At 42.2% G+C, this 25,551-nt stretch overlaps 1 protein-coding gene, 1 non-coding gene and 1 pseudogene across 4 annotated transcripts in view; 1 reads left to right on the top strand and 2 right to left on the bottom strand.

The window, feature by feature from the left end:
- CUNH20orf194 (chromosome unknown C20orf194 homolog) overlaps positions 1 to 25,551 on the bottom strand; it is a 173,810-nt gene that overhangs the window by 123,403 nt on the left and 24,856 nt on the right. For all 3 annotated transcript variants that reach the window (XM_033185811.1, XM_033185812.1, XM_033185813.1), the window contains exons 2-7: positions 25,129 to 25,208; positions 24,081 to 24,200; positions 18,885 to 19,009; positions 17,733 to 17,829; positions 16,749 to 16,855; positions 2,939 to 3,016 (exon numbers count right to left, since the gene is read on the bottom strand). In XM_033185811.1, the coding sequence (XP_033041702.1) occupies positions 2,939 to 3,016; positions 16,749 to 16,855; positions 17,733 to 17,829; positions 18,885 to 19,009; positions 24,081 to 24,200; positions 25,129 to 25,208 (607 nt within the window). The remainder of the gene's footprint in view (positions 1 to 2,938; positions 3,017 to 16,748; positions 16,856 to 17,732; positions 17,830 to 18,884; positions 19,010 to 24,080; positions 24,201 to 25,128; positions 25,209 to 25,551) is intronic.
- LOC117069194 lies at positions 3,451 to 3,559 on the top strand. Its single transcript, XR_004431439.1, has one exon. It is a non-coding gene; the product is annotated as a U6 spliceosomal RNA (small nuclear RNA).
- On the bottom strand, positions 5,134 to 5,695 carry LOC117068530 (annotated as a pseudogene).

Raw genomic sequence — 25,551 nt, 5'->3', positions numbered from 1 at the left:
TATACAGTGTTTTCATTACTTAAATTATTACTGAGGCTGGGCGTGGTGGCTCAGGCCTGTAATCCCAGCACTTTGGGAGGCCAAGGTGGGCAGATCACTCGAGGTCAGGAATTCAAGACCAGCCTGGCCAACATGGCAAAACCCCGTCTCCAGTAAAAATACAAAATTAGCCAGGTGTGGTGGCATGTGCCTGTAATCCCAGCTACTCAGGAGGCTGAGGCAGGAGAATTGCTTGAACCTGTAGGGTGGAGGGTGCAGTGAGCCAAGATCACGCCACTACACTCCAGCCTGGGTAACAGAGTGAGACTCTGTCTCAAAAACAAAACAAAACAAAAAATTATTATTGAGTACTAGTGTTTACCTTGTAACTAATGTAAAAACCTTAATGCTCGGGCCGGGCGCGGTGTTTAACGCCTATAATCCCAGCACTTTGAGAGGCCGAGGCGGGCGGATTATGAGGTCAGGAGATTGAGACCATCCTGGACAACACGGTGAAACTCAGTCTCTACTAAAAATACAAAAAAAATAGCTGGGCGTGGTGGCAGGCGCCTGTAGTCCCAGCTACTCGGGAGGCAGAGGCAGGAGAATGGCGGGAAACCGGGAGGCGGAGCTTGCAGTGAGCCAAGATTGTGCCACTGCAATCCAGCCTGGGTGACAGAGCGAGACTCCGTCTCAAAAAAAAAAAAAAGAAAGAAAGAAAAAACCTTAATGCTCAATTTCCTTAATCTCTGACCATGTTCAATAATAAAATTAGTGTACTTCTTTTTCCTACTCCCTCCTTCCTCACCCATCCAGCTTTATCTTTTACTGTTCATTTCACTTTGTACTGTTATTTATATCTTTATTACTTAATTTTTCAGGTTTTTTTTTTTTTTTTTAAAGATGGAATCTCGCTGTTGTTGCCTGGGCTGGAGTGCAATGGCACAATCTTGGCTCACTGCAACCTCTGCCACCCGGGTTCCAGCAATTCAAGACCACCCTGGGCAACACAGCAATACCCCATCTCTAGAGAAAAATAAAAAATTAGCCAGGTGTGGTGATGCATGTCTGTAGTCCCAGCTACTCAGGAGGCTGAGGTGCAGGAATCACTTGAGCTCAGGAGTTCAAGGCTGTAGTGAGCTACGATCACCGCTGCACTCCAACTTGGGCAACACAGCAAGACCCTGTCTCTAAAAAAATATATATATATATTTTAAATAAATAAAATAAAATTTGGGTGTTATGTTTTTGTTGAGGATTTTATTATAGCTGTTTTGCTTCATTTTTTTTCTGCTATGGAGAAACTCAAGGCCACCCTGCATTTTTCTAGTTTATCTGTACCTGGATGCCAAAGGATTTTACTGTTTTTTGGGGGGATTCAGGGCTTAGGGCGAAGTCTAGTAACTTTATTAGAATATGTCTCAGTATTGACCATTGTTGGACAATTTTCTCTGGGGCATGGTATATCCTTTTCTTTTTTGCTTTCTTGAGACAGAGTCTTGCTCTGTCGCCCAGGCTGGAGTGTGGTGGTGGGATCTCAGCTCACTGCAAGCTCCGCCTCCCGGGTTCCTGCCATTCTCCTACCTCAGCCTCCCGAGTAGCTGGGACTACAGGTGCCCACCACCACATCTGACTAATTTTTTGTATTTTTAGTCAGGATGGTCTTCATCTCCTGACCTCATGATCCACCCGCCTTGGCCTCCTGAAGTGCTGAGACTACAGGTGTGAGCCACCGTACTTGACCTCTTTTCTTTTTCATAGATGGAGTCTTGCTCTGTCACCCAGGCTGAAGTATAGGGGCATGATCTCAGCTCACTGTAACCTCCATCTCCTGGATTCAAGCGATTCTCCTGCCTCACCCTCCTGAGTAGTGGGGATTACAGGAGTGCATCATCGTGCCTGGCTAATTTTTGTATTTTTAGTAGAAATGGGGTTTCATCATGTTGGCCAGGCTGGTCTTGTACTCCTGACCTCAGGTGATCCGCCTGCCTTAGCCTCCTCACCAGGCGTGAGCCACTGTGCCCGGTCTGCACTTTTCAATATGTAGATTCAAACCTTCTGTGCTTTCAAGGAAATACAATTTTTGAAACTGTATCTTTTCCTTTCCTTATGATTCTTTTACTTTATTTTCTCAGCATGCCCACTCAAAGGGCCTAAAACCAATGTCCTCACAGAAGCAAGAAACATACCTAATGCCTAGATCTTGGTTGTTAAATATTGTTCCTCGCTAATTGCACTGAAGCTCCTTGGAGAAATGGCTAATTCTAAGTCCATGATCATGCATATCAATCTACGGCCACCGAGTGACACTACTGACCAGCCTAACCAGAGTACAGAGTCCTAAAGCTTTAGTTCTGTTTGTTGCTCCTCATTGCAAATTTCCCCCCAATCCTGATATAGACAGGCCATGTATTTTTGTAAATAGTTTCCTGGGAACACAGACATACCCATTTGTTTAAAGACTGTCTAGAGCTGTTTTCATGCTACTGTGGCATTGTCAAGTAGTTGCCACTGAGACCACAAGGCACACAAAGGCTAAAATATCACTAACTAGACTTTCACAGAAAAAGTTTGCCCCCCAGCTCTAATCCTTGATTCCTTTAAGCCATAATCTCATCTTTTTATCTTTTCATGCCAGAGAAAGCCTTCTGCATTGTTTTTCTAAAGTCCAGTCCAACAGAAAGAATGCCTTTAGGTAAAAACCTAAACCTAAGGCCAGGCAGGAGGCCCTGGTTTTGCCTCCAGTGAGGTTACCTCAGAGTGGAAGAGGGAGCAGTGTCACTTGCCAGGCTCCTTTATACCCCCAAGGAATTCAAGACAATAACCAAGAAAGAAACTGCTCTGTTTTTTGACTAAGGCAAACTAAAGTATACTTCGCATTTCTTCAAATTAAAGATCACTAGCAGGTCACTGAGCTGGATGTATACTAATATTTAAAAGTTACTGTTTGGCTCCTTACCTCTGAAAGCAAACTCTCCAGAGACATAGGATCCATCTTGCTGTAGACATTCCATAGATTCAAACTCACATCCTGCAACTGCAACAGAGAGCAAAAACATTGAAATAATTAAGTCAATATCATTAGGACAATCAGAATTATTTTCTGATGTTCAGAAATGACTCCTTTGGTGTAAACTAGTGTGAATAGAATAATAAATCAAAATTTTATCAGTTATATTAGCACCTATACATATAATGTTTTCCCATACAAGGAAACTATTTTTTCAGAAACTTTGGTACCGATTATCTTCAATAATGGGCACATATATATTTATACACACACACATGCACATATAGACTTGTATATTGTGTATTTTTTGCCTTTGTTTTAAATAAAATTTTAATCAAAAACTCCATGTCCATGGCTTTAAAAATCAAATGGTACAAAGGCTTATAATAAAAAATGGTAATCCCCGACTCCAACCTTTCACAAACCCTGACTAGTCTCACTCCTCATAAGCAAACACTTAGGTGCTCCCTTCAGCAGCACATATATTAAAATTGGAAGGATACAGAGAAGATTACCGTGGCCCCTGTGCAAGGATGACATGCAAATTCCAAGGATGACATGTAAATTCATAAAGCATTCCACATTTTCAAAAAATAATTTTTTAAAAAACGAAGCAACCACTTAGAACTCACTTCATTTTCTTTAGAAACTAAATATTGACTTCTGGCAAATATGTAGTTCTTCTACATCCATTCCTATTCCCAAACTGTTTCTTTCTCAAACTCTCAGGCTCAAGCAATCCACCCATCTCAGCCTACCAAAGTGCTGGGATTACAAGCGTGAGCCACCGTGCCCGGCCCCAAACTGTTTACACACACATATCCTAACATCATTTAATACCATAAAATGACTTTTTGGGCTTATTAATAATTTTTTTACACAACGAATTGCTTTTATTTTGGTATGCATCAGCCTTTAGTGGTCCTGAACAGCAAGTGGAAAGACGCAGCAATTTGCCAGGAGGTCAAGCCTGCCAATTTCGGGGAATCTGCTGTGCACACCTGGTTCTTTCTTAATCCCTGCTGAGGATCTTGAGAAGCAGCAGCGGCACCAAAACCAAGGCATGCACTGAATTCAAGGTTCTTTTTGTTCCAGTTGTCAGATTCCAAACTAGACCCCAGTGGATTGCAAGGATGACCAAATGAAAGCCCTGTTTAAAACTTCAATTTTTAAAAGCAAAAGCAATTACAGGAAAGTAAAACAATTCAGAGGGATCATGTGTGCTTCCAAGTGTCTTCGTGTGGCCTTTCTCCAAGTTTAACCACCAAGGACTCCGAGAGCTGGCAGGTCTGAGTCACCCTGGTGACTATTCTTTTCACCTTATCAAAACCTGAGTTAAAAACAATGCATTAGCCGATGACAGCAGAGAGTGGCAGGGCTGAGGACCCAATACTCATTTCCCAGGCTGGTGGAGAGTGAATAAGTATGGTTCCAAAACTAAACAAAGTGAGGTCAAAGACTCTCCAACCTTACCTGATGGCTTCTGGCCAAAGCAAGGAAGTGTCATGGAAGGTGTTGGGTGGTGATGGTGCAAAAAGCAACCTGAGGAGGATGGAATAAAAAGCAGCACCCCTTGATAAAGGTGGGGGAGAGAAGATATGGGGAAAGCTCTGAATTCCTCACCAAAGGCCAATCTCAGAGGGGAGTGGAGGGGTTACAATCTATGCTTTGGCCAAAGGCAGCAGCGGAGGAGTGTGGGGGAAAGGATGATGGCTTGGAAGGGGTATCATTTAAGACTTTAAGAAACCAGGGGTGCAGGCAAAGCACCCCACACACCCAGCAGTAGTCCCACAGGCTGTGACCTGAAGCCTTCACATCTACTCTAACAAGCCCCCCAAGCTAGAGGGCTGTTGTTGCAGGGAAAGTGGGAGGTGGGAGGATAAGGGGAGAAGGCAGAGACCCCAGGCCATGTAATCAGCAGCAAGGTAATGGTGTGAGTGTCTTTTCACAGTTGAGTTAGATGTGCCCCACCAGTTATGATGGGAATCAATTTAAACAGACTTTCTTGATCCCAGAAGTTCAACTACGTGGACAGTGGCTACACTTGACAGGATGACTTGTTATAGTACAACTTACATATTTCAAATGGACAAAAAATTAGTATCATTTACAGTATCTTAACTTCCTTTGAATGGGAACTTCCTTTCCAGTACTCTGAGGTCTACAAGACATATCTAGAAAATTTACTGCTGTGAAAAATGAAGACTGCTTAAATCGAATGTTGGGGGGAAGGGGAAGGGCCTGTGGTTTTTCTTTTTGATTAATTGCTCTAACACTGTCCTTCAGGTGGCTGAGGGAGTTTCATATTTTCTTTAGACATCATTAGGTGCCGAAGCTCTTGCAGGACAACTTTGATGCTATATGAATTCTGCCATTTTGATAGCACTGATATGGCTCTTACGTCCACCCCTCCATTAGAACTATTAACTCCATTCATATTAATTTTTTGTTACAAATCTTACGGGGGGGAGGTGTTTCTGAGTATTTAGGTCCATATTCTATTTTAAGGCTATATATTCGGTTTTCATAAATTGTTCTTGGAGGCCCAATTATCATCCCTGTCCATGTTGTAAGTGTCATGTCTTCGTAATCTTCTAGACTCCAGCTAACTGTGTCATCTCCTACTCCTTTCTGGCTTTCTTCGAGTTCTTCCAACAGTCAGAAATTGCAAGGGACTTTTACTACTGAGCCTGTTGTGGCTGTCATCTTGCGTTGCTGTCACTTGAAGTGGTTTATTAATAATTATTGTTTACAATGTGAAAACCATGTAAATACTATTTACTGCAGGCTAAGTACATTTTACATTCCAATTTGCTTTATTATTATTCTTAGAAGTACTAACAGCTTCATTTTTTATCACCTGTATACTTTTTTTTACAAATCAATTGTTTTTTTCTAACAGCCCCATCCAATTTGCCTACTCCAGGGTGTCTCAACAGTAACATTATTTTCATTTTGGGCTTGATATTTCTTTGTTCTGTGGGGTTGCCCTGTGCATTGTAGGCCCTCACTAGCTGCCTATAACACCTCCCCCACACAATGCAAACCAAAAATATTTCCAAACATTGTCAAATGCCTACGGGGAAGAAGAAGACAAATTCACCCCGATTTGAGAACTACTGATTTCAACATATCAGAAACTCTATCAAACTCCCTTTCTTCTTCTACCTCATTCTGGCTGGACATTCACATTCTTTGATATCATCCTGGAGCTCTCAGTTGACGGATTTGGCTCTGTGGTTTACTTGTCTCCTCTTTCTTGGTTAACTACCTTGTTTGGTGGAACACATTATCCAATAGCTAAGAAAGGATTAATGCAGGCTGGGCACAGCGGCTCATGCTTGTAATCCCAGCAATTTGTGAGACTGAGGCAGGCAGATCACCTGAGGTCAGGAGTTCAAGACCAGTCTGGCCAACATGGTGAAACCCCGTCTTTACTAAAAATACAAAAATTAGCCAGGTGTGGTGGCACACACTTGTAATCTCAGCTACTCGGGAGGCTGAGGCAGGAAAATCACTTGAACCCAGGAGGCGGAGGTTGCAGTGAGCCAAGATCGTGCCATTGCTCTCCAGCCTGGGTGACAGAGTGAGACTCTGTCTCAAAAAAAAAAAAGATTAATGCAAAGCAAACTTTTCTCACACCTGTAATCCCAGCTCTCAGGGAGGCAGGAGGAGGAGGAGGACAGTATGAGCCCAGGAGTCCAAGACCTGCCTGGGCAATATAGAGAGACCCTGTTCTCCATAAAAAGGAAAACAAAACAAAACAAAAAGATATCAAATGTCTTTATGCTGTCCTCATGACTATGACTTTGGATTCTTTATTTTCTCTGCACTTCACCTTGGACAGTTTCTAATGCTATGGCTTCAAATTCACTAATCTTTTCTTTGGCATTATCCAATCTGTCATTAATCTCATCTAGTGTGTATTTCCTCTTTAAAAAATTCTCAATTATTGCATTCATTATTATCCAGCGCATTCCTCATCTTAGACGTAGTTTTCATCTCTAGAAGTTTGAATTTTTATTTTGTTTTGTTTTTGAGACAGGGGTCTTGCTATGTTGCCCAGGCTAGCCTTGAATTCTTGGGTGCAAGTGATCCTCCTGCCTCAGCCTCCTGAATGGCAGAGACTACAGGCACACGGCACTGCACCCAGCTGTGGGTCTCTTTTTATATCTTCTATGGCTCAGTCTTTCCTCTAGCCTCTTGAACACATGAAATGCAGTTATAATAACTGTTTTAATGTCCTTGTCTTCTAACATTTCTGTCAGTTCTAGGCCAATTTTGAAGACTGATTACCTCATTATCAATTGTGTTTTCCTGCTTTTTTAAAGCCTGATGATCTCTGGATGCCAGACACTATGAATTTTACCTTGCTGGGTGCTAAATATTTTGGTATTCCTATAAATATTCTTATGCTTTATTCTGGAAAGCAGTTAAGTTACTAGAAAACAGTTTGATCCTTTGGGGTCCTGCTTTTATGAATTATTAGGAAGGTCTGAAGCCACTGCTCAGTGTAGGGTTGATTTTTCCCTGCTACTGAGACAAAATCCTGCTGAGTGCTCTACCCAGAGCCCAGTGAACTACAGGCACACCTCAGAGCTATTGCAGGCTTGGTTCCAAATCACTATAATAAAGTGAATAATGCAATAAAGCAAGTCACACAAATATTTTGGTTTCCTAGTACATATACAAGTTATGTTTACAACGTACCATAGTCTATTAAAGTATGCAATAACACATCTAAAAAAATCAAATGTACACACCTTAATTTTAAAATACTTTATTACTAAAAAATGCGAACAGTCAACTGAGCCTTCAGTGAATCATAATCGTTTTGCTGGTGGAGGGTCTTGCCTCCATATTGATGCCTGCTGACTGATCAGGGTGTTGGCTGCTGAAGGTTAAGAGGCTGTGGCAATCCCTTTCCCTCCCCTTCCTTCCCTTTCCTTTCCTTCCTCTCTTTCTCTCTCTCCTTCTTTTTGTTTTTTTTGAAATAGAGTCTCGTTCTGTCACCCAGGCTGGAGTGCAGTGGCGCAATCATAGCTCACTGCAGCCTTGACTTCTGGAGCAATCCTCCAGAAAGACTGCTTCCTTTTCAAGCAATCCTCCCGGCTTAGCCTCCTGAGTAGCTAGAACTACAGGTGCACCATCATGCCAATGAATTAAAACAAAAATCTGTTTTTGTAAAGATGGGATCATGTTATGTTGCTCAGGTTGATCTTGAACTCCTAGTCTCAAGTGATCCTCTTGCCTCAGTCTCCCAAAATACTAGGATTACAGGCATGATCCACTGTGCCAGCAGCAATTTCTTAAAATAAGACAACAATGAAGTTTGCCACATCAGTTGACTCTTACTTTCACAAAAGACTTCTCTGTAATATGCCAGGCTATTTGATAACATTTTATTTATTTATTTATTTTTAGGAGTCGTCTTGCTCTGTTGCCCAGGCTCGAGACCAGTGGCGTGATCGTGGCTCACTGCAACCTCTGTCTCCTGGGTTCAAGCGATTCTCCTGCCTCAGTCTCCTGAGCAGCTGGGATTACAGGTGCATACCACCACACCCAGCTAATTTTTGTATTTATAGTAGAGGGTTTCACCATGTTGGTCAGACTGGTCTTGAACTTCTGACCTCAGGTGATCCGCCCACCTTGGCCTCCCAAAGTGCTAGGATTACAGGTGTGAGCCACCATGCCTGGCCTTGCTAGCATTTTACCCACAGCAGAACTTTTTTCAAAATTGGAGTCAATCCTCTCAAACCATGCCACTGCTTTATTAACTAAGTTTGCAGAATATTCTAAGTCCTTTGTTGACATTTCAACAATGTTCACAGCATCTTCACCAGGAGTAGATTCCATCTCAAGAAACCATTTTCTTTACTCATCCAGAAGCAGCAACTCCCCATCCATTAAAGTTTTTAACACGAGATTGCAGCAAGTCAGTCACATCTTCAGGCTCCACTTCTAATTCTAGTTGTCTTGCTATTTCTACCAAATCTGCAGTGACTCCCTTTACTGAAGTCTTGAACCCCTCAAAGTCATTCATGAGATCTGGAATCCACTTCTCACAAACTCCTGTTAATGTTAATATTGTGACATCCTCCTATGAATCATGAATGCTCTTACTGTCATCTAGATTGGTGAATCTTTTTGAGAAGGCTTTCAATTTTTTTTTGCCCAGATCCATCAGAGGAGTCTATTGCCTAACAAAATGTATTTCTTAAATAATAAGCCTTGAAAGTCGAAATGACTCCTTGATCCATGGGCTGCAGAATGGATGTTGCATTAGTAGGCATGAAACAACATTAATCCTCTTGTACACCTCCATTAGAGCTCTTTGGTGTCTAGCTGCACTGTCAATCAGCAGTAATATTTGAAAGGAATCTTTTTTTCTGAGCAGTAGGACTCAACAGTGGGCTTAAAATATTCACTAAGTCATGCTGTAAACAGATGTGCTATCATCCAGGCTTTGGTGATCCATTTAAAGAGCACAGAGTAGATTTAGCATAATCCCTAAGGGCCCTAGGATTTCCAGAATGGTAAATGAGCAATGACTTCAACTTAAAGTCACCAGCTGCATTGGCCCCTAACAAGAGAGTCAGGCTGTCCTTTGAAGCTAGGCACTGACTTCTATTTATGAAAGTCCTAGAGACTGGGTGCTGTGGCTCACACATGTAATCCCAGTGCTTTGGGAGTCCGAGGTGGGAGGGTCACTTGAGCCCAGGAGTTCAAGACCAGCCCTGGCAACATGGTGAGACTCCATTTCCACAAAAAATAGAAAAGTTAGCTGGGCATGGTGGTGTACCCCTGTAGTCACAGCTAGTTGGGAGGCTGAGGTGGGAGGATGGCTTGAGTTTGGGAGGTCAAGGCTGCAGTGAGCCGTGATCACAACACTGCACTCCAGGCTGGGCAACACGGTGAGACTCTGTCTCAAAAATAAAAAAATAAAATAAAAAAGAAAGTCCTAGATGGCATCATCTTCTTATACAAGGCTGTTGTCAGCACTGAAAATCCGTTTAGTGTAGCCACCTTCATCAAGTATCTTAGGTAGATCTTCTGAATAACTTGCTGCAGCTTCTAAATCAGCACTTAAGGCTTCATCTTGCACTTTTATGTTACAGAGACAGCTTCTTTCCTTAAACCTCATAAACCAAGCTCTGCTGGCTTTAAACTTTTCTTCTGTGGCTTCCTCAACATTCTCAGGCTTCACATTAAAGAGAATTAGGGCTTTGCTCTGGATTAGGCTTTGGTTTAAGGGAATGTTATGGTTGGTTTGATCTTTTATTCAGACCACTCAAACTTTCTCCGTATCAGCAATATGGTTGTTTCACTTTCTTATAATTTGTGTTCACTGAAGTAGTGCTTTTAGTTTCCTTCAAGAACTTTTCCTTTGCATTCACAACTTAGCAGTTTGGTGCAAGAGGCCTAGCTTTCAGCCTGTCTTGGCTTTCAACATGCCTCCTTCACTAAGCTTAACCATTTCCAGCTTTTGATTTAAAATGAGATAACTGTGACTCTTCCTTTCACTTGAACCTTTACTGGCCACTGTAGGGTTATTAACTGGCCTAATTTCAATATTGTTACGGTCAAGGAATAGGGAAGTCAGAGAAGAAAGCAAAAAACGAGGGAACAGCCAGTGAAGCGTCAGAACACACACATTAAGTTAATCATTTCATATGGGTGCAGTTTGTGGCATCCCAAAACAATTCCGATGGTAACATCAAAGATCACTCATCATGGATTATCATAACAGATATAATAATAATAAAAAAGCTTGAAATATTATGAGAATTACCAAAACGTGACACAGAGACACAAAGTGAGCACATGCTGTTGGAAAAATGGAGCCAGCAGGCTTGCTGGATGCAGGCCGCCACAAACGATCAATTTGTTAAAAAAAAAAAAAAATGCAATATCTACAAAGTGCAACAAACCAAAGCACAATAAATTAAGATAGGCCTGTATGTGTTTTTCCAGTCTAACTGGTGAAAACAGGCACTGTTCTCAGCCCTGAACACACATTATCAGGCACTATCCTCGAATCCTTTCAGATAGGTTTCTCTTGACCTTGAGTAGTTACACACACATGACAACACTGATCAATACTCTGCTCAGTACTGACTAGGGAAAGGGGAATCTTTGGATGGTTCTTTCTTCTTTAGTACTCTAACTGCTTTGGTCTCCCGAGACTCCCAACTGCATCTCCTAACTCAGGGAGTGCACTGGGCTCCACCTGGGTACTCTCTTCTCTATGCTGTGCTTGCAAACTTTCTCAAAGTAATAAGCTAGTACCATCACGGGGCTCACCTTGATTGTTTCCATCACTCAGGGAATCAGGATTCCTCACTGCCTGATGCCTAGTTTCTTTTTTTTATTTTTTCTTTTTTGAGACGGAGTCTCGCTCTGTCGCCCAGGCTGGAGTGCAGTGGCCGGATCTCAGCTCACTGCAAGCTCCGCCTCCCGGGTTTACGCCATTCTCCTGCCTCAGCCTCCCGAGTAGCTGGGACTACAGGCGCCCGCCACCTCGCCCGGCTAGTTTTTTGTATTTTTTAGTAGAGACGGGGTTTCACCGTGTTAGCCAGGATGGTCTCGATCTCCTGACCTCGTGATTCGCCCGTCTCGGCCTCCCAAAGTGCTGGGATTACAGGCTTGAGCCACCGCGCCCGGCCGATACCTAGTTTCTTGAAGACCATTGTTTCATATATTTTGTTTGTGGTTGTGTTTTTGTTTTCGTGGGGGTTTTGTTGGTTTGGGAACCAGTTTTTGTTGTTTTGTGGTGGGTGACTTGTTTTTTCTTGCAGGAAGCTTTTTTTTTTCTTTTTTGGCCAATCTTACTGACCACCTTCCTGGAAGCTTTTAAAGATATTCTTTCATCCAGGCTGGGTACAGGTGGCTCATGCCTGTAATCCCAGCACTTTCGGAAGCTGAGACAGGCGGATTACCTGAGGTCAGGAGTTTGGGACCACCCTGGCCAATATGGTGAAATCCCATTTCTACTAAAAATACAAAATCAGCCAGGCATGGTGGTGCATGCCTGTAATCCCAGCTTCTTGGGAGGCTGTGGCAGAAGAATCGTTTGAACCCGGGAGGCAGAGGTTGCAGTGAGCCAAGATCGTGCCATTGCACTCCGGCCTGGGCAACAAGAGTGAAACTCCATCTCAAAAAAAAAAAAAAGATTTTCTTTTATCCTTAGTGTCTGAAATGTCACGGACAGATTAAGGTTTTTTTTTCCTCTTCCCATTCATACTTAAGTGATTTAATTTAAAAGCTTTTATTTCTCTTTATGATTGGAAATGTTTAGTTTTTAAAAAGATTTCTTCCCTTATGGTATCCCTGCCTCCTCTTTCTAGAAATTCTACTCATTGGATATTAGAATTCTTAGATCGGTCTTTTAACATTTAAAGTTAACGGTTTTTTTTTTTTTTTTTGAGATGGCGTCTCACTCTGTCACCCAGGTTGGAGTGTAGTGGTGCGATCTCAGCTCACTGCAACCTCCACTTCCTGGGTTTGAGCAATTCTCCTGCCTCAGCCTCCCGGGTAGCTGGGACTACAGGCATGTGCCACCATACCAGGCTATTTTTCTATTGTTAGTAGAGACGGGGTCCTGCCGTGTTGACCAGACTGGTCTTCAACTCCTGACCTCAGGTGATCCGCCCACCTTGGTCTCCCAAAGTGCTGGGGTTACAGGTGTGAGCCACCGAGCCCGGCCTAAAGTTAACTTTTAAAGTTAAAGTCTTTTAAGTTTTTTCTCATATTTTCTATATCCATGATGTTTTTATTCTACCTTTCTAAAGAGTTTCCTACCTTTATCTTCCACCCCTCTTGATTTCATCAATTATGATTTTCTAGAGCTCGTATTTTCTATACATTCAGTTATTACAACATTCACTTGTTCTATGGTTGTAAAATCTTACATTTTTCTGGGCATCCAAAAAGGGTTTTATGTCTTAAGTTTTCTTCTATACCTTAAATTATCTTTGGGTCTTAATGAACAGTGTTTTTTTAAAAAAAACCTGATCTTTTTCGTTTTGAGTTATTGCTGTTTAATCAAATGTCTGGTGATCTTTGGCTTCCTATTCATACTTTGAAACGAGGCAATGAAAAGGTTAACTGGAAGTTGTATGTTCCTGATAACTGATGAGCAGAGGTTCTATTACTGGGTCTCCATCCCCTTATATTCTACATGCCAAAATGTGAACAGCTTTACTCTCAGGAAGCAAAAACTACACTAGCCAATGAAATCTTTGTTTCGTCTTGCCTTTCAGTTTATTTATTTGATTTTTATCTATTCATTTTGAGACAGGGTCTCACTTTATTGCTCAGGCTGGAGTGCAGTAGTTCAATCAGCCCACTGCAGCCTGGAGCTCCAGGGCTCAAGCTATCCTCTGGCCTCAGCCTCCCAAGCAGATGGAACTGTAGGCACATGCCACTGTGCCCAGCTAATTTTTTTTTTTTTTTTTTTTGAGATGGAGTCTCACACTGTCACCCAGGCTGGAGTGCAGTGGCACAATCTTGGCTCACTGCAACCTCCGCCTCCTGGGTTCAAGTAATTCTCCTGCCTCAGCCTCCTGAGTAGCTGGGATAACGGGTACCTGCTACCACGCCCAGCTAATTTTTGTATTTTTAGTAGAGATGGGGTCTCACCACGTTGGCCAAGATGGTCTTCATCTCTTGACCTCGTGATCCACCCACCTCCGCCTCCTAAAGTGCTGGGATTACACGCATGAGCCACCATGCCCAACCGTGCCCAACTAATTTTTAAAAACTTTTTGTTGCCAGGCTGGTCTTGAACTCCTGCCCTCAAGTGATCCTCCCGCCTTGGCCTCCCAAACTGCTAGGCTTGATTCCAAGTGTGAGCCACTCACCAGGTCCTTCTCAGTTTTTTTACAGAACCTCCACCCAAATCTGTTCTTTGTTTTTCCTAGGGTGGAGGTGGCATCTGCAAATGCCTGGTTGCCTGTCACTTGAGGGGAGAGGAGAGTGGTAGAGGGAGGTACAGACTATTACATAACAACCTTCAATTTAATTCTTTCCTTTCAATATCACCAATTTCCATTCTCTATTCTCCACTTCATCATCATCTTCCCCATTGATTTAATCTACTTGGCCCCTTCTGTATTCTGGAAAAGCTTTTCAAGTGTGTCAACTGATTAAATTTTTTAAGGGTATTAAATTTGATATCTATTTTTTAATGCAAGTTTTCATTCTACTAATAAATTCTGAGACTTCCTACAATCTTTTCTTATATGTCCTCCGTCTCCCTTTTAAATTCTGACTGCTCAACTCATTGACAGATCTCATTTTTTAAAAAAATTTTGTTCCTGAAAAGTACCAAAAAGAGACATTTTCTCAATTATTTATTTTGTTCCTTGAAGAAAATCTTTTTTTAAAGCATGCTGATCTATCCCTGCATCTAATATGTTGTGGTCTCTTTCTTACATTTTGTTGACCCTTTTCCTAATTCTTATTCCCGCTTTCAATATGAAGATCTATTTGTCCATAAACAGATGAATGAATGCTCACTGGTTACTCATTATTTAGAAGTTTGCTATTAGGATCCTCCCCTTGTGGGAGGCTGATGTAAATTTACATTACCAGATCACAGTTCCGGCAGTGGGAGAGTAAGAAGAAGGAAGTTAGAGGCAGAAAATGCCTTAGCAGAGGAACTTCCCTGTACCGCTTCCCAGGAAGAATTAATTATCTGTATCGATGACTCAGTTTGGCCCAGCATAAATGCCAAGTAAAAGCTGTGTCTGGGCTTGGCTTTCTTTCTCATGCTGGCACCTACCACATGAGGAACAAAACATATCTGGGCTAATGACTTTCTTCTGGGTATGGCCATATAATAAAACACAAGTTTTAAAAATTAAGCTATAAGTATAGCTCTCCTTCTCTTAGCCTGCAAAGGAGGTAAGAGCCTTTCTGACTCAGGCAGTCATCAGGCCATCAGAGTGGAGTAGAGAGGGTATTGGCAGAGCACATCTATAGGCCAAACTGCTCCATACCTCAAAGTACTGGGAAGGGCAGGGGAAAGAAGAAGACTGAGGTGGGGTAGAATGAGATGGAGACAAAAGGAAGTATCTGAAAATAAAAATGAGCAGCTACAGAAAAGGGCAGGATGTGGAGAGAGGGACCTAGAGAAGACCTATAGTAACTCTTCCTTTATGATGTGTACCATTTCCTCTTCATGGCCCATCTCATTTCCTAAAAACACCATCCTAATGTAAAGATCTACATTACTTTTCAAAGGCTTTTTTTGGAAGGAGATAACGTTCTTTTTGAACGTGACTTCACAGTGTGACACACCTTAAGGTCAGAAAACCTCTCTCATTTGGGTTATACCAACTATGTGGCCTCCCAGTGCACTTCTTCCAATATGATTCTAGCTGTAGCCCAGGGGTGAGGAGCACAGGCTCTGAAACAAGACCATCTGGATCTGGCCCCAGCTCTGCCTTTCTCTAGCTGTGTGAAATTGGGAAATTCATTTAATCACTCTTAAATGGGGATGTAAAATAGGACCTACCTCGGAGAGTTACTATAAGAATGAAATCAGTCAATTCACATAAAGTGCTTAGAACAGTACCTGGCATATAGTAGGTACTCAGACCTAGTTCATATAATTAAAAATAAATATTACCATTATTAATATTATAAAAATATTAAGTTTCTTCTCTAAACCCTATGGCCTGCCTCCCTTCAAGCCCCCACTCTTCTAAGTTAGAGAGCATTAATTCCCAGTAGGGGCAGCTTCCACAGCCTTATGGATGTTCTGCTACTTGTAGTCAATGTGAGAATACTGTGATTTTGGAAAAAGAAAAGTGGAGTCCAAGTGGTATGCTTCCCTTCAGCCCCACAGCCCATGCTGCTCCATTTCAGAGGATGTGATGTGGTTCTCCCAGGCAAGCCTCCAGTCATCTGCTAGGGATGCCAGTACTTCTCAGAGGGGTAGAAATTAGCTCTGTGCCTTGCTTCTAAGGGACCCACTTACTCTCTCCCTAACAGGATGTCCCCACTTCTAGCATGACAATGCTCCCCTTCCCTGGTTTCCTGTACTGGGCAGGTCATTTCAGTGAGGATCCCATGGAGGCACATGGATACTCGTGGTCACACTGCTAACCTATCAGGCCATTTTCCTTAATCTGTACTCTGGACCACCCCCTGTCCCAGACTCACTTAAGAAATAGTTACTGGTCATTTTCTAGATGCAAGGAATGCTGAAACAAAAGACACTGTTCTCACCACAAAAGCTAATCTTTCCATTCCTCTAGTACATTGCCCTTACCCAAATTCTGCACTGTCCCTTTCATTGCTCTTGAATAGTTCTCAATTTATATAAATTATATAAATTTCTGACATACAAACAACAACAAAGTTATGTTTTTGTACTTAGGAGCCTCCAGTACAAAGACCAGGGTGGGTGGGCTGGTGTGCAAGTGTGACAAATGTGTAGTAACAGGATCATAAAATCTGTAGGAGAAGTCAATCTAGGGTGCTACAGGAGTAGACAGGAACAACAGTTAGCTCAGAATGGGGTAAGGGAGAGGAAGGATGGAGAAAACTCTAAGAAGAAAGGACACAGGACCTCAGTCTGGGACTAGCCTTTAGCAGCAACTATCTTCCATTTCAAGTCTTCTAACTTGCTCCATGCCTTTGGGAAGTAACTGCCAGCTTTTTGGTGTCATAATAATGCACACCCACATGGGTTCTTCATAAAAACTGCCCAGTGGCAGACAAAAACTGGCATACTGCTTTTTATACATACCTCATATTTCATGGTAAAAAATCCATCTCCTCCAATGCCCTCAAGTGCAAAGGCCTGTACAATTGGCCATTTCTCCACCACAAACATATCAAATATCTGCAAGTGACCTAGAAGAATCAAATACAACAACACATATCAAATATCATCCTGAATACAACAGTCTAAACCTGATCTAACATGGTTAGACAGGTATCATTTCTCACGTGGTCACCAGGGCCTCACCTAGCAAAATAAAATTCAAACAGATAAAATGGTTAGAAATTGAAACTAGAAATACAAAATGAAAGTCAAGGAAAATTCAAACCATAAACAAGCTACATTCAGATTTCTCTGCAGTATATTGTAACATTCCAGTTTCCTGAGTAATTAAGTAAAAAATGAGAGTGGTCTATTACATCCGACTTGCATCATTCAGTGGGAATAATTATTAACAGAACCAAACTTGGCTCCTTTCCCTTAAGAAACATAGCCAATCAACTTCCTCAAGGGAAAACTACTAAATCAAAAATGTTCCTTTCTTGTAACAATAGCTTCAATGTGCAAGGTTTTTTCTTTTCGTTGTTGTTACAATATAAGCCCTGTTACACTTGATCGTTTTTCTCCTGTGTATTACACATCATTTAAAAACATGTCAGCATATCTTTTTAGAAGTTATCAAAACCCCTCTTTCTTATTACCAAGATGCCCCCACATCTATACTGTACTCTTTGTACAGTAAGTGATACAGACATGTCACTTGTGCTAAATTCTGTATCAGTTCTTCCACCTGATTTTAGGCAGCCTGCTGTGTTGCTGCAGAAACTTCACAGTAATTAATACAAGCTTACGTAGAAAAGTCCCCATACTTAATTCTGCTTGATATCTTTGGTAAAAATAGATGAAGGTGTTTCTCAGCTGAATGCCTCCAATGAAAGGAAAAGTAGTGACGTTCAATTCACACACCATCTAAGCAAGGTTCTAGACGGCTTGCTGTCAGATACTCACCTTGGGAGCTGTAAGGAATGCCAATTCTACTACAGTCTCGAACCATGTCCACAAAGCTGGCAATTTTAAATTCTTCTGCAGCTTCCTCATCTTCATACTAAAGAGAGATATCAAAAGAAAAATAAGCTCTGAAGAGATATCACACAAAGTCCCATATTTTCTCTGCATTTTATCAATCGGAGTTGTCCCAAATGACATTTACAGAGGACTGCACCCAAGGTGTTTCCAAAGCCAATCTTTTTCATTTGCTAGTCAGAAAGACTTGTCATTCCCTTATTTCATATTATACCCGAAAATCAACTGAAAATGGATCAGGAAACCCAAATGCAAGAGATAACAATTTTTCCCCAAAAAATCCGCCAAAACCTCATATGGGAAGAAGTGTTCTTGACCAGTATCAGGTCACAACTTTCATGAAATACTAAATCTCAAATCCCAACTTGATTTCCAGTCAAACCCTTGAAAAGGGCCCAAAGGGAAAGAAAAACAGATACCAAGACATTCAAACACAGGAATGTCAGAAAGCTTAAAAAATTCTCCCACAGGGCCAGGCATGGTGGCTCACACCTGTAATCCCAGCACTTTGGGAGGCTGAGGTGGGTGGATCACCCGAGGTCAGGAGTTTGAGACTAGTCTGACCAATATAATGAAACCCTGTCTCTACTAAAAATAAAAAAATTAGCCGGGCGCCTGTAGTCCCAGCTACTTGGGAGGCTGAGACAAGAGAAGTGCTTGAACCTAGGAGGAGGAGGTTGCAGTGGGCCGAGATTGTGCCACTGCACTCTAGCCTGGTCGACAAAGCGAGACTCTGTACCCCACAAAAAAAAAAAAAAAAAAAATTCTCCCAGGGCAGTCCCTAGGCACTAATCCCCTAAGAGATGGGGTTCAGGATAGTGATGAAGAAGCAGGCAAGAAGTAAGTTCATAAACTTACTAGTGGGTCCCAATTTGAATAGCCTCCTTTTGACTCTACAGGTATACAATTTATAAGGTAGTCTCAAAATGAAATACGAAACTCTTCACTTCAAACAGATAATCTTTTTTGTATAATCACACTCTGCAATTTGATTGCCGATCCTATTTCAGATCAACACTTTCCTTACAGAATATTCTTAGAGTGTCTCTGGGTGCCTGTCTTCTCTTTTCTTCTTACCTCATTTTCGGTCATGCAGTGGAAATGCAGATTTCTCCAATGTGCCACGTAAGGTAAGAGATAGCGAAAGTTTACAGGATTACAGTACAGATGGATGCTATCTGATTTAATCAATATAATTACATCTGTAAAAAAAAACAAAATCAAAACACAAGACTGTCAAAAGCATTTCCTTTAGATATTTTCTGCCCCCGTAATTAGTAAAACCATTGAAACTCCTGCAGAGACAATGTAACAAAACTCTAAACTGAAAATTATTGAATTAAACACTGTGCCTTATAAACCAAAAAGTATCTGAGACAAGTCTCAATCAATTTTGAAGCTTATTTTGTCAAGTTTAAATTAAGGACATGCCCGTGACATAGCCTCAGGAGGTCCTGAGAACATGCACCCAAAGTGGTTGGATAACAGCTTGATTTTAGACTTTTTAGGGAAACAGAAGTGCAGACATCAATCAACACATGTAAAGTGTACATTTGGTTTGGTCCAGAAAGTCGGGGTTGGGAGTGAAAGGGTCCTTTCATGTCACAGGTAGATTCAAAGATTTTTTGATTGGCAATTGGTTGAAAGAGTTAAGTTTTATTATCTAAAGACCTGGAATCAGGGCTGGGCGCGGTGGCTCACGCCTGTAACCCTACCACTTTGGGAGGCTGAGGCAGGTGGATCACAAGGTCAGGAGTTTGAGACCAGCCTGACCAACATGGTGAAACCCCACCTCTACCAAAAAAAAAAAACAAACACAAAAATTAGCTGGGCATGGTGGCAGGCACTTGTAATCCCAGCTACTCAGGAGGCTGAGGCAGGAGAGTCACTTGAATCTGGGAGGCGGAGGTTGCAGTGAGCTAAGATTGCGCCACTATACTCCAGACTCTGTCTCAAAAAATAAAAATAAAAATAAAAATAAATACAGACGTGGAATCAACAGAATGTCTGGGCTAAGATAAGGGATTGTGGAGACCAAGGTTCTTATTACGCAGGTGAAGCCTCCAGGTAGCAGGCTTCAGCAACAATAGAAGGTAAATGTTTATCAGACTTAAAAAGGGACCAGACTCTTAGCTGATCTCCCCTGGATCAGGAAAAGACCTGGAAAGGGAAAGGATTCTCTACATAATGTAGATTTCCCCGACAAGAGACAGCTTTACAGCACCATTTTAAAATATGTCAAAGGAATATATTTTAGGATAAAATACTTAACATTTGTTTCAGGGTCTGTTACCTGTTACGTGATGTATCTTACTGCTATACAATAGTAATTTGATTAGTCTTAAGATCTTTTCTTTCTTTTTTTTTTGACAAGGTTTCACTCTGTCACCCAGGCTGGAGTGCAGTGGCATGATATAGGTTCACTGCAACCTCTGTCTCCCAGGCTCAAGCAATCCTCCTGCCTCAGCCCCACAAGAAGCTGGGGCTACAGGTGAGCACCACCACGCCTGGCTAATTTTTGTATTTTTTTGTAGAGACAGGGTTTTGCCATGTTGACCGGGCTGGTCTTGAACTCCTGAGCTCAAGTGATCCAGCCACCTTGGCCTCTCGAAGTGTTAGGATTACAGGCGTAAGCCACTGCACCTGGCCAAGATCTCTGTTTTAATGTTAATGTTAGTCATTTATGCCTGAATTCCAAAAGGAAGAGAACACAATGAGGCACTGCCAACCTCCACTCCCTATCCTGGCTTGAACTCATTTTTCAAGTTTACTTTGGAATGCCCTTGTCCAACAAGGGGGTCCATTCAATTAGTAGGAGGGCTTAGAATTTTATTTTTGGTTTACAGCTTCAAAGTGACCTTAGAGCTTTCAAATGTTGACAGCAAGAATTTCCTAGTCCCCAAGCAATACTCCCACCATCATGGCCCTCTGGGTCTGGAAATGCAGTTGCAGAACAAGTCAAAGAACAGCCTCCATCTACTGAGGCATAGTGTTCACATAGTCACATCTACGGCACCAGACATGGCTGTGTACTTCACTGTAGAGGTCAATACCATATGGAAACCCCATAGCCTAATGCCACTGAGGCAGGGAAACAGCACCAAATATGGCCAGTGACTAGTTCTCCTTCAGATATCAGTGGCTAAAGCTCTTGGCTGTTGGCTCATCTGGCTCTAAGGCAATTGCAGGCCCAACGATACTGCTTGTCCCTTTAGGAAGAGTTATTGTGTGCGGTGGTGAATTTGTATGCAGGAAAGACTAGGAGGAAGGAAGTAGAGGCCAGTGGAAAAAGCTTCTATAAACAGATTAGCAGCTTACAGATTTAAGGAATAGTCATCAGTGCTCGTGGGTCAAGTAAATAAAGCAAACCCAAGAATGCAAGTAAACCTAAGTAAATGGAAGAGCCATGGGATGGGGTAGAATACTAAAGCAGTTTGACCCCTGAGGACAAAGGCAGTCACACTTCCAGAAGAAAACCAGAGGCCCCATTCTATGGCGCCTCAGAAATCAGAGCCATTAGGCCTCCTAGCAAGATGAAACCAGATGTTGTCAGAGGTGAGAAAGGCACATGCATAGGGGCGGAGAACGCCTGACACAGCAGGTGTAGGACAATGCCAACAGGGTAACAGACCACACCTGATGAAAACATCTTATAAGCCCAATAAATACTGGCCACATCTGACCATACAGCTGAGTGGCCTCCTGAAACAAAACTCCATGGGTCTGGCCTTTTAAGCCACTCCAAGCCCCATGCCTGGTAAGGCCCAGGGTGTTCCAGGGAACACAGGATGTAGCAGCCTCATCATTATTGACTCTTTAGGTAAGCACCAGAGTCAAAGGGAAGCAAAGTGGGGGATGGAGGCCCCTCTCATCTCTCAGCATATTGGTCTTTCTCACACACTCCCTCCAAGAGCCCTTCCCTGAGTCATTTGTAGACCACCTGCAGAGGAATGAGAGTTGGATATCACCTGGAGACTGAGGGCTTCTGGTGTGTATTATACTCTACAGTAACATATAACATGCCTCAAAGAATTAGAATCCAATAAGAGACGTAACACAGTAGTTACTAAACCTAAGTAAGCATTCCCCAAATCGCTTAGAACTCTGGTGTTATCACTATGAACCAAAGTTTAACAGAGTTTACAGTCAGGTAAAAGAGGAAAGCGTATGAGAATGGGATGAATATGTAAACTATTTAAAAGTTGCTTTTAGGCTGGTGCGGTGGCTCATGCCTATCATCCCAACACTCTGTGAGGCCAAGGCAAGCGGATCACCTGAGGTCAGGAGTTCAAGGTCAGCCTGGCCAACATGGTGAAATCCCGTTCCTACTAAAAATACAAAAATTAGCCAGGCATGGTGGTGGGTGCCTGTAAACCCAGCTACTCAGGAGGCTGAGGCAGGAGACTCAACCAGTAGGCAGAGGTTGCAGTGAGCCAGGATCACGCCACTGCACTCCAGCCTGGGTGATAGAGCAAGACTCTGTCTCAAAATAAATAAGTAAATAAAAGTTGCTTTTAGAAATAAATTCATGTTGGCCTTTCCCCCTCTCATATGAGATCAAAATGTAGAAATCTGGTGATCTCTGCTTTCCAGCTACTTGTATAAACAAATTCATTAATTTGTAGGAAAATCCTAATTTCCTAAGCACCCACTGTGCCAGGCAAAAAGATAAAAACAGGCTAGGCATAGTGGCTCACAGCTATAAACTCAGCACTTTGTGGGAGGCCGAGGTGGGATTACCTGAGGTCAAGTTGGAGACCAGCCTGGACAACATGGTGAAACCCTGTCTCTACTAAAAATTCAAAAATTAGCTGAGCGTGGTGGCGCATGCCTACAATCCCAGCTACTTGGGAGGCTGAGGCAGAGGAATCTCTTGAACCCAGGAGGTGGAGGTGGCAGTGAGCCAAGATCACACCACTGCACTCCAGCCTGGGCAACAGAGCAAGACTCTGTTTCAAAAAGAAAAGAAGATAAAAACAAAAATAAGCAAAAAAGCACATCTTTGAGAATTTAAACTATTTCCTTAATTTCAGTACCGTAATGTCCTTAGCCATCTCGGCTGCGGTGAAATGTGTGGCTGGTATGCGCTGCCAAGATTACTCTTTTCTAAACAGCAGATGTTGTATAACGTAAGGAAAAAAATATTTTGTAATCAAAATCGGAAACCAAATTTGAACTGAAAAAAATTTAATGGAAGGAGTAATTTCAGTCTACTCTTTTTGCACTTCCTAATAAAAAGGAAACCTTTAATTAGTCTATAAGAATAAACACTACTAAGGACTTAACCAGAGAAGAATTTTCATATATACTAGACCAGGATTTCTCAACCTTGGCACTACTGACAGTTTAGATCAGTGAATTCCTTGTTCTGGGTGACTGTTCTGTGCATTGTAGATGTTTAGCATCATCTCTGGCCTCTATCTACTAGATGCCAGTGGCATCCCCTACCCAGTTTTGACAACCAAAAATGTCTTCAGACATTGCCAAATGTCCCCTGCAGGACAAAACTGCCTCCAGTTGAGAACTACTGCACTAGACACACAGCAATATTCTTTCACATCAAATGTTTGTTTTCATGCCTCCCCCAGCTGCCTCACAGAGATGTCTCTTGTCCATTTTTATTTTGTCTATCCCAGTGTCTCCTGACCCATCTGGCATACAAGACATGATTCTAAATATGTGATATCAGAGATAGCTCCTGGGCAATAGCCCCCAGCAGCATCAACACAGGCAGAGTGTCTCAGTGCTAAGGAAAGGGGAATATAAACAGAAATCCAGCATTGTAGTCACAGGCATCTTCATGAATTAAAGTCACAGAGAAAATAATTCCCAAAGACAGCAGGACAAAGAGCCTTTGTTCCTCGGATGATAAGCCACAAGAAGTCTTCCTTGCAGGAGCTGCCTGCAGGCCCATCCTTACCTCATGATTGAAGGTGCTTTCACAGGACAACACCATATAATCTGAACCGTTAGCTTGTAGAGGCAATGGGCAATAAAGGGGAAAACCAGTACTTTGCCAAAAAGAGATAAAAGTAAACACTGATGTTTGTTTCTCTAAAGCTGAATTAGTAAATATATTCTGAAAACTACTTGTTGCTACTAAATATATCAACAAAGAAAAAATGCTGTGCTTTTTCATTCTTTAAAAAGCAAACATTTACTGGGGCTTTGGACTATTTAAAATTTTTTTCTGTAAGCAGACCATAAAATAAGGATCCAAATAAATAAACCTCTTACTCTTCTATCACACAGAGTTTACCAATATATACTTACCATCTAGCACTTCTTCAGAAAATCCCGTTTTCTCAAAATCACTGGTATTCTGATTGTACAAACCAAATAGAAGATAATTTGCCAGCTCTCTGCAGCCTTCATTGTACCTGCTATCGATTCCTGCAAGGCAAAGGAGGCTCTGATCAGCTGTACTGTACTATGGGGAGCAAAGAAGCCAATAATTTGCCCCACCTCAGCAAAACCCTGATGATCAAGCGGAAGGACGCAGCTCAGACCAGTTTTGTGCCAGAAACCAAGCTAAGCAATTCTGTGAAAGAAACAAGTCTCAGCATCAAGTACCCTTACTTGAATTCCAACATCTTGTAATTGAGATAATCAAACAGCACAGATTACTGAGGCTGTTAATTTCTGAAAAGGATTCATCTTGGAATACTTTCAGTTGGCTTAAGAATAGGGGTCAGAAAAATCTTCACCTTTCAAAAAGATCTTTACCAAAACATGTGGGATCAAACAAAGGCAGATTAAGGTGGCTTGAAAAGAACCCAATAATATGAAGAAGAGGACAAGTGAGCGGAACCACAAACACCCACCCCTTTACAATTATGAGGCTCAAGGTCTAGCACTGTACTGGATGGTGGGGTATGGTGGTGAACATGCCTGCAAATGACCCTCATGAAGCTGACAGTCTAGAGGGGCTGAATTAGAGACAAATAAAAAGGAAATTAAACAATATTGTCTTCAATACCATCTCTCAATGCTTCAGGTATATATTTATTACCTAGTTCCTGATGTCTGTGAAATCTCAGAGTATGGCTCTGGGCAAAAGGGACGTGTCATGGCAGGAGGTAGCTATACATGTGAGTCCAAAGGAAAGGCTTAAGGAAGAAGTAGCTCCAAAAATGGGCTTCCTATCTCAGTGATAGCTCCTCTAACCTCATTAAAACAGCAACAAATTTCAGGGGAACAAGAACTAGGAGGACACTAACTCAAAGCTTATTTCACATTGGTCCTATTACTAATACCTTCCTGTGAACAAAAAAAGCCAAGGTGCCCCAGCCCTGAGTCCCACCTTGTTAAAAGCACTGACCTAGGATGCACAGGATCCCATCCGGCCGAGACTTGCTGCTCTGGGTCAGGATGCTCTGAACCTGCCGAAGTCGGCTGCAGCTGCAACAAGAACAGAAAATGGTCCCCTGAGTGCCAGGACAGCCCCACGAGAAGAGCAGCATCCTGTGTCCCACAATGGAGGCATGAGGAAGAGGAATGACTTTGCTAGGGATGGAAATTGATTCTTGTCTTGTTCTGGTATCAGAACCATAAAATGCATTGGGAAGGTTCCTTTCTATTTTCTGGAAGAGATTGTGCAGAACTGGTCTGAAGACTAAGTCTGACCTGCTGATTACAAACTCCTCAACAGAGGATGAAGCCAAAGTCCCTCTCTCGTGGTCAATGGTGGAAAGCATTAAGACTCAGCAGCTGACTCCAAGAATTTCCAATGACTTTTCATTTT

The sequence above is a fragment of the Trachypithecus francoisi genome, unplaced genomic scaffold (genome assembly GCF_009764315.1).
Source record: "Trachypithecus francoisi isolate TF-2019V2 unplaced genomic scaffold, Tfra_2.0 Lachesis_group21, whole genome shotgun sequence".
NCBI lineage: Eukaryota > Metazoa > Chordata > Mammalia > Primates > Cercopithecidae > Trachypithecus > Trachypithecus francoisi.
The sequence above is the reverse complement of the archived record's forward strand: the minus strand, read 5'-3'. Positions and strand labels throughout refer to the sequence as shown.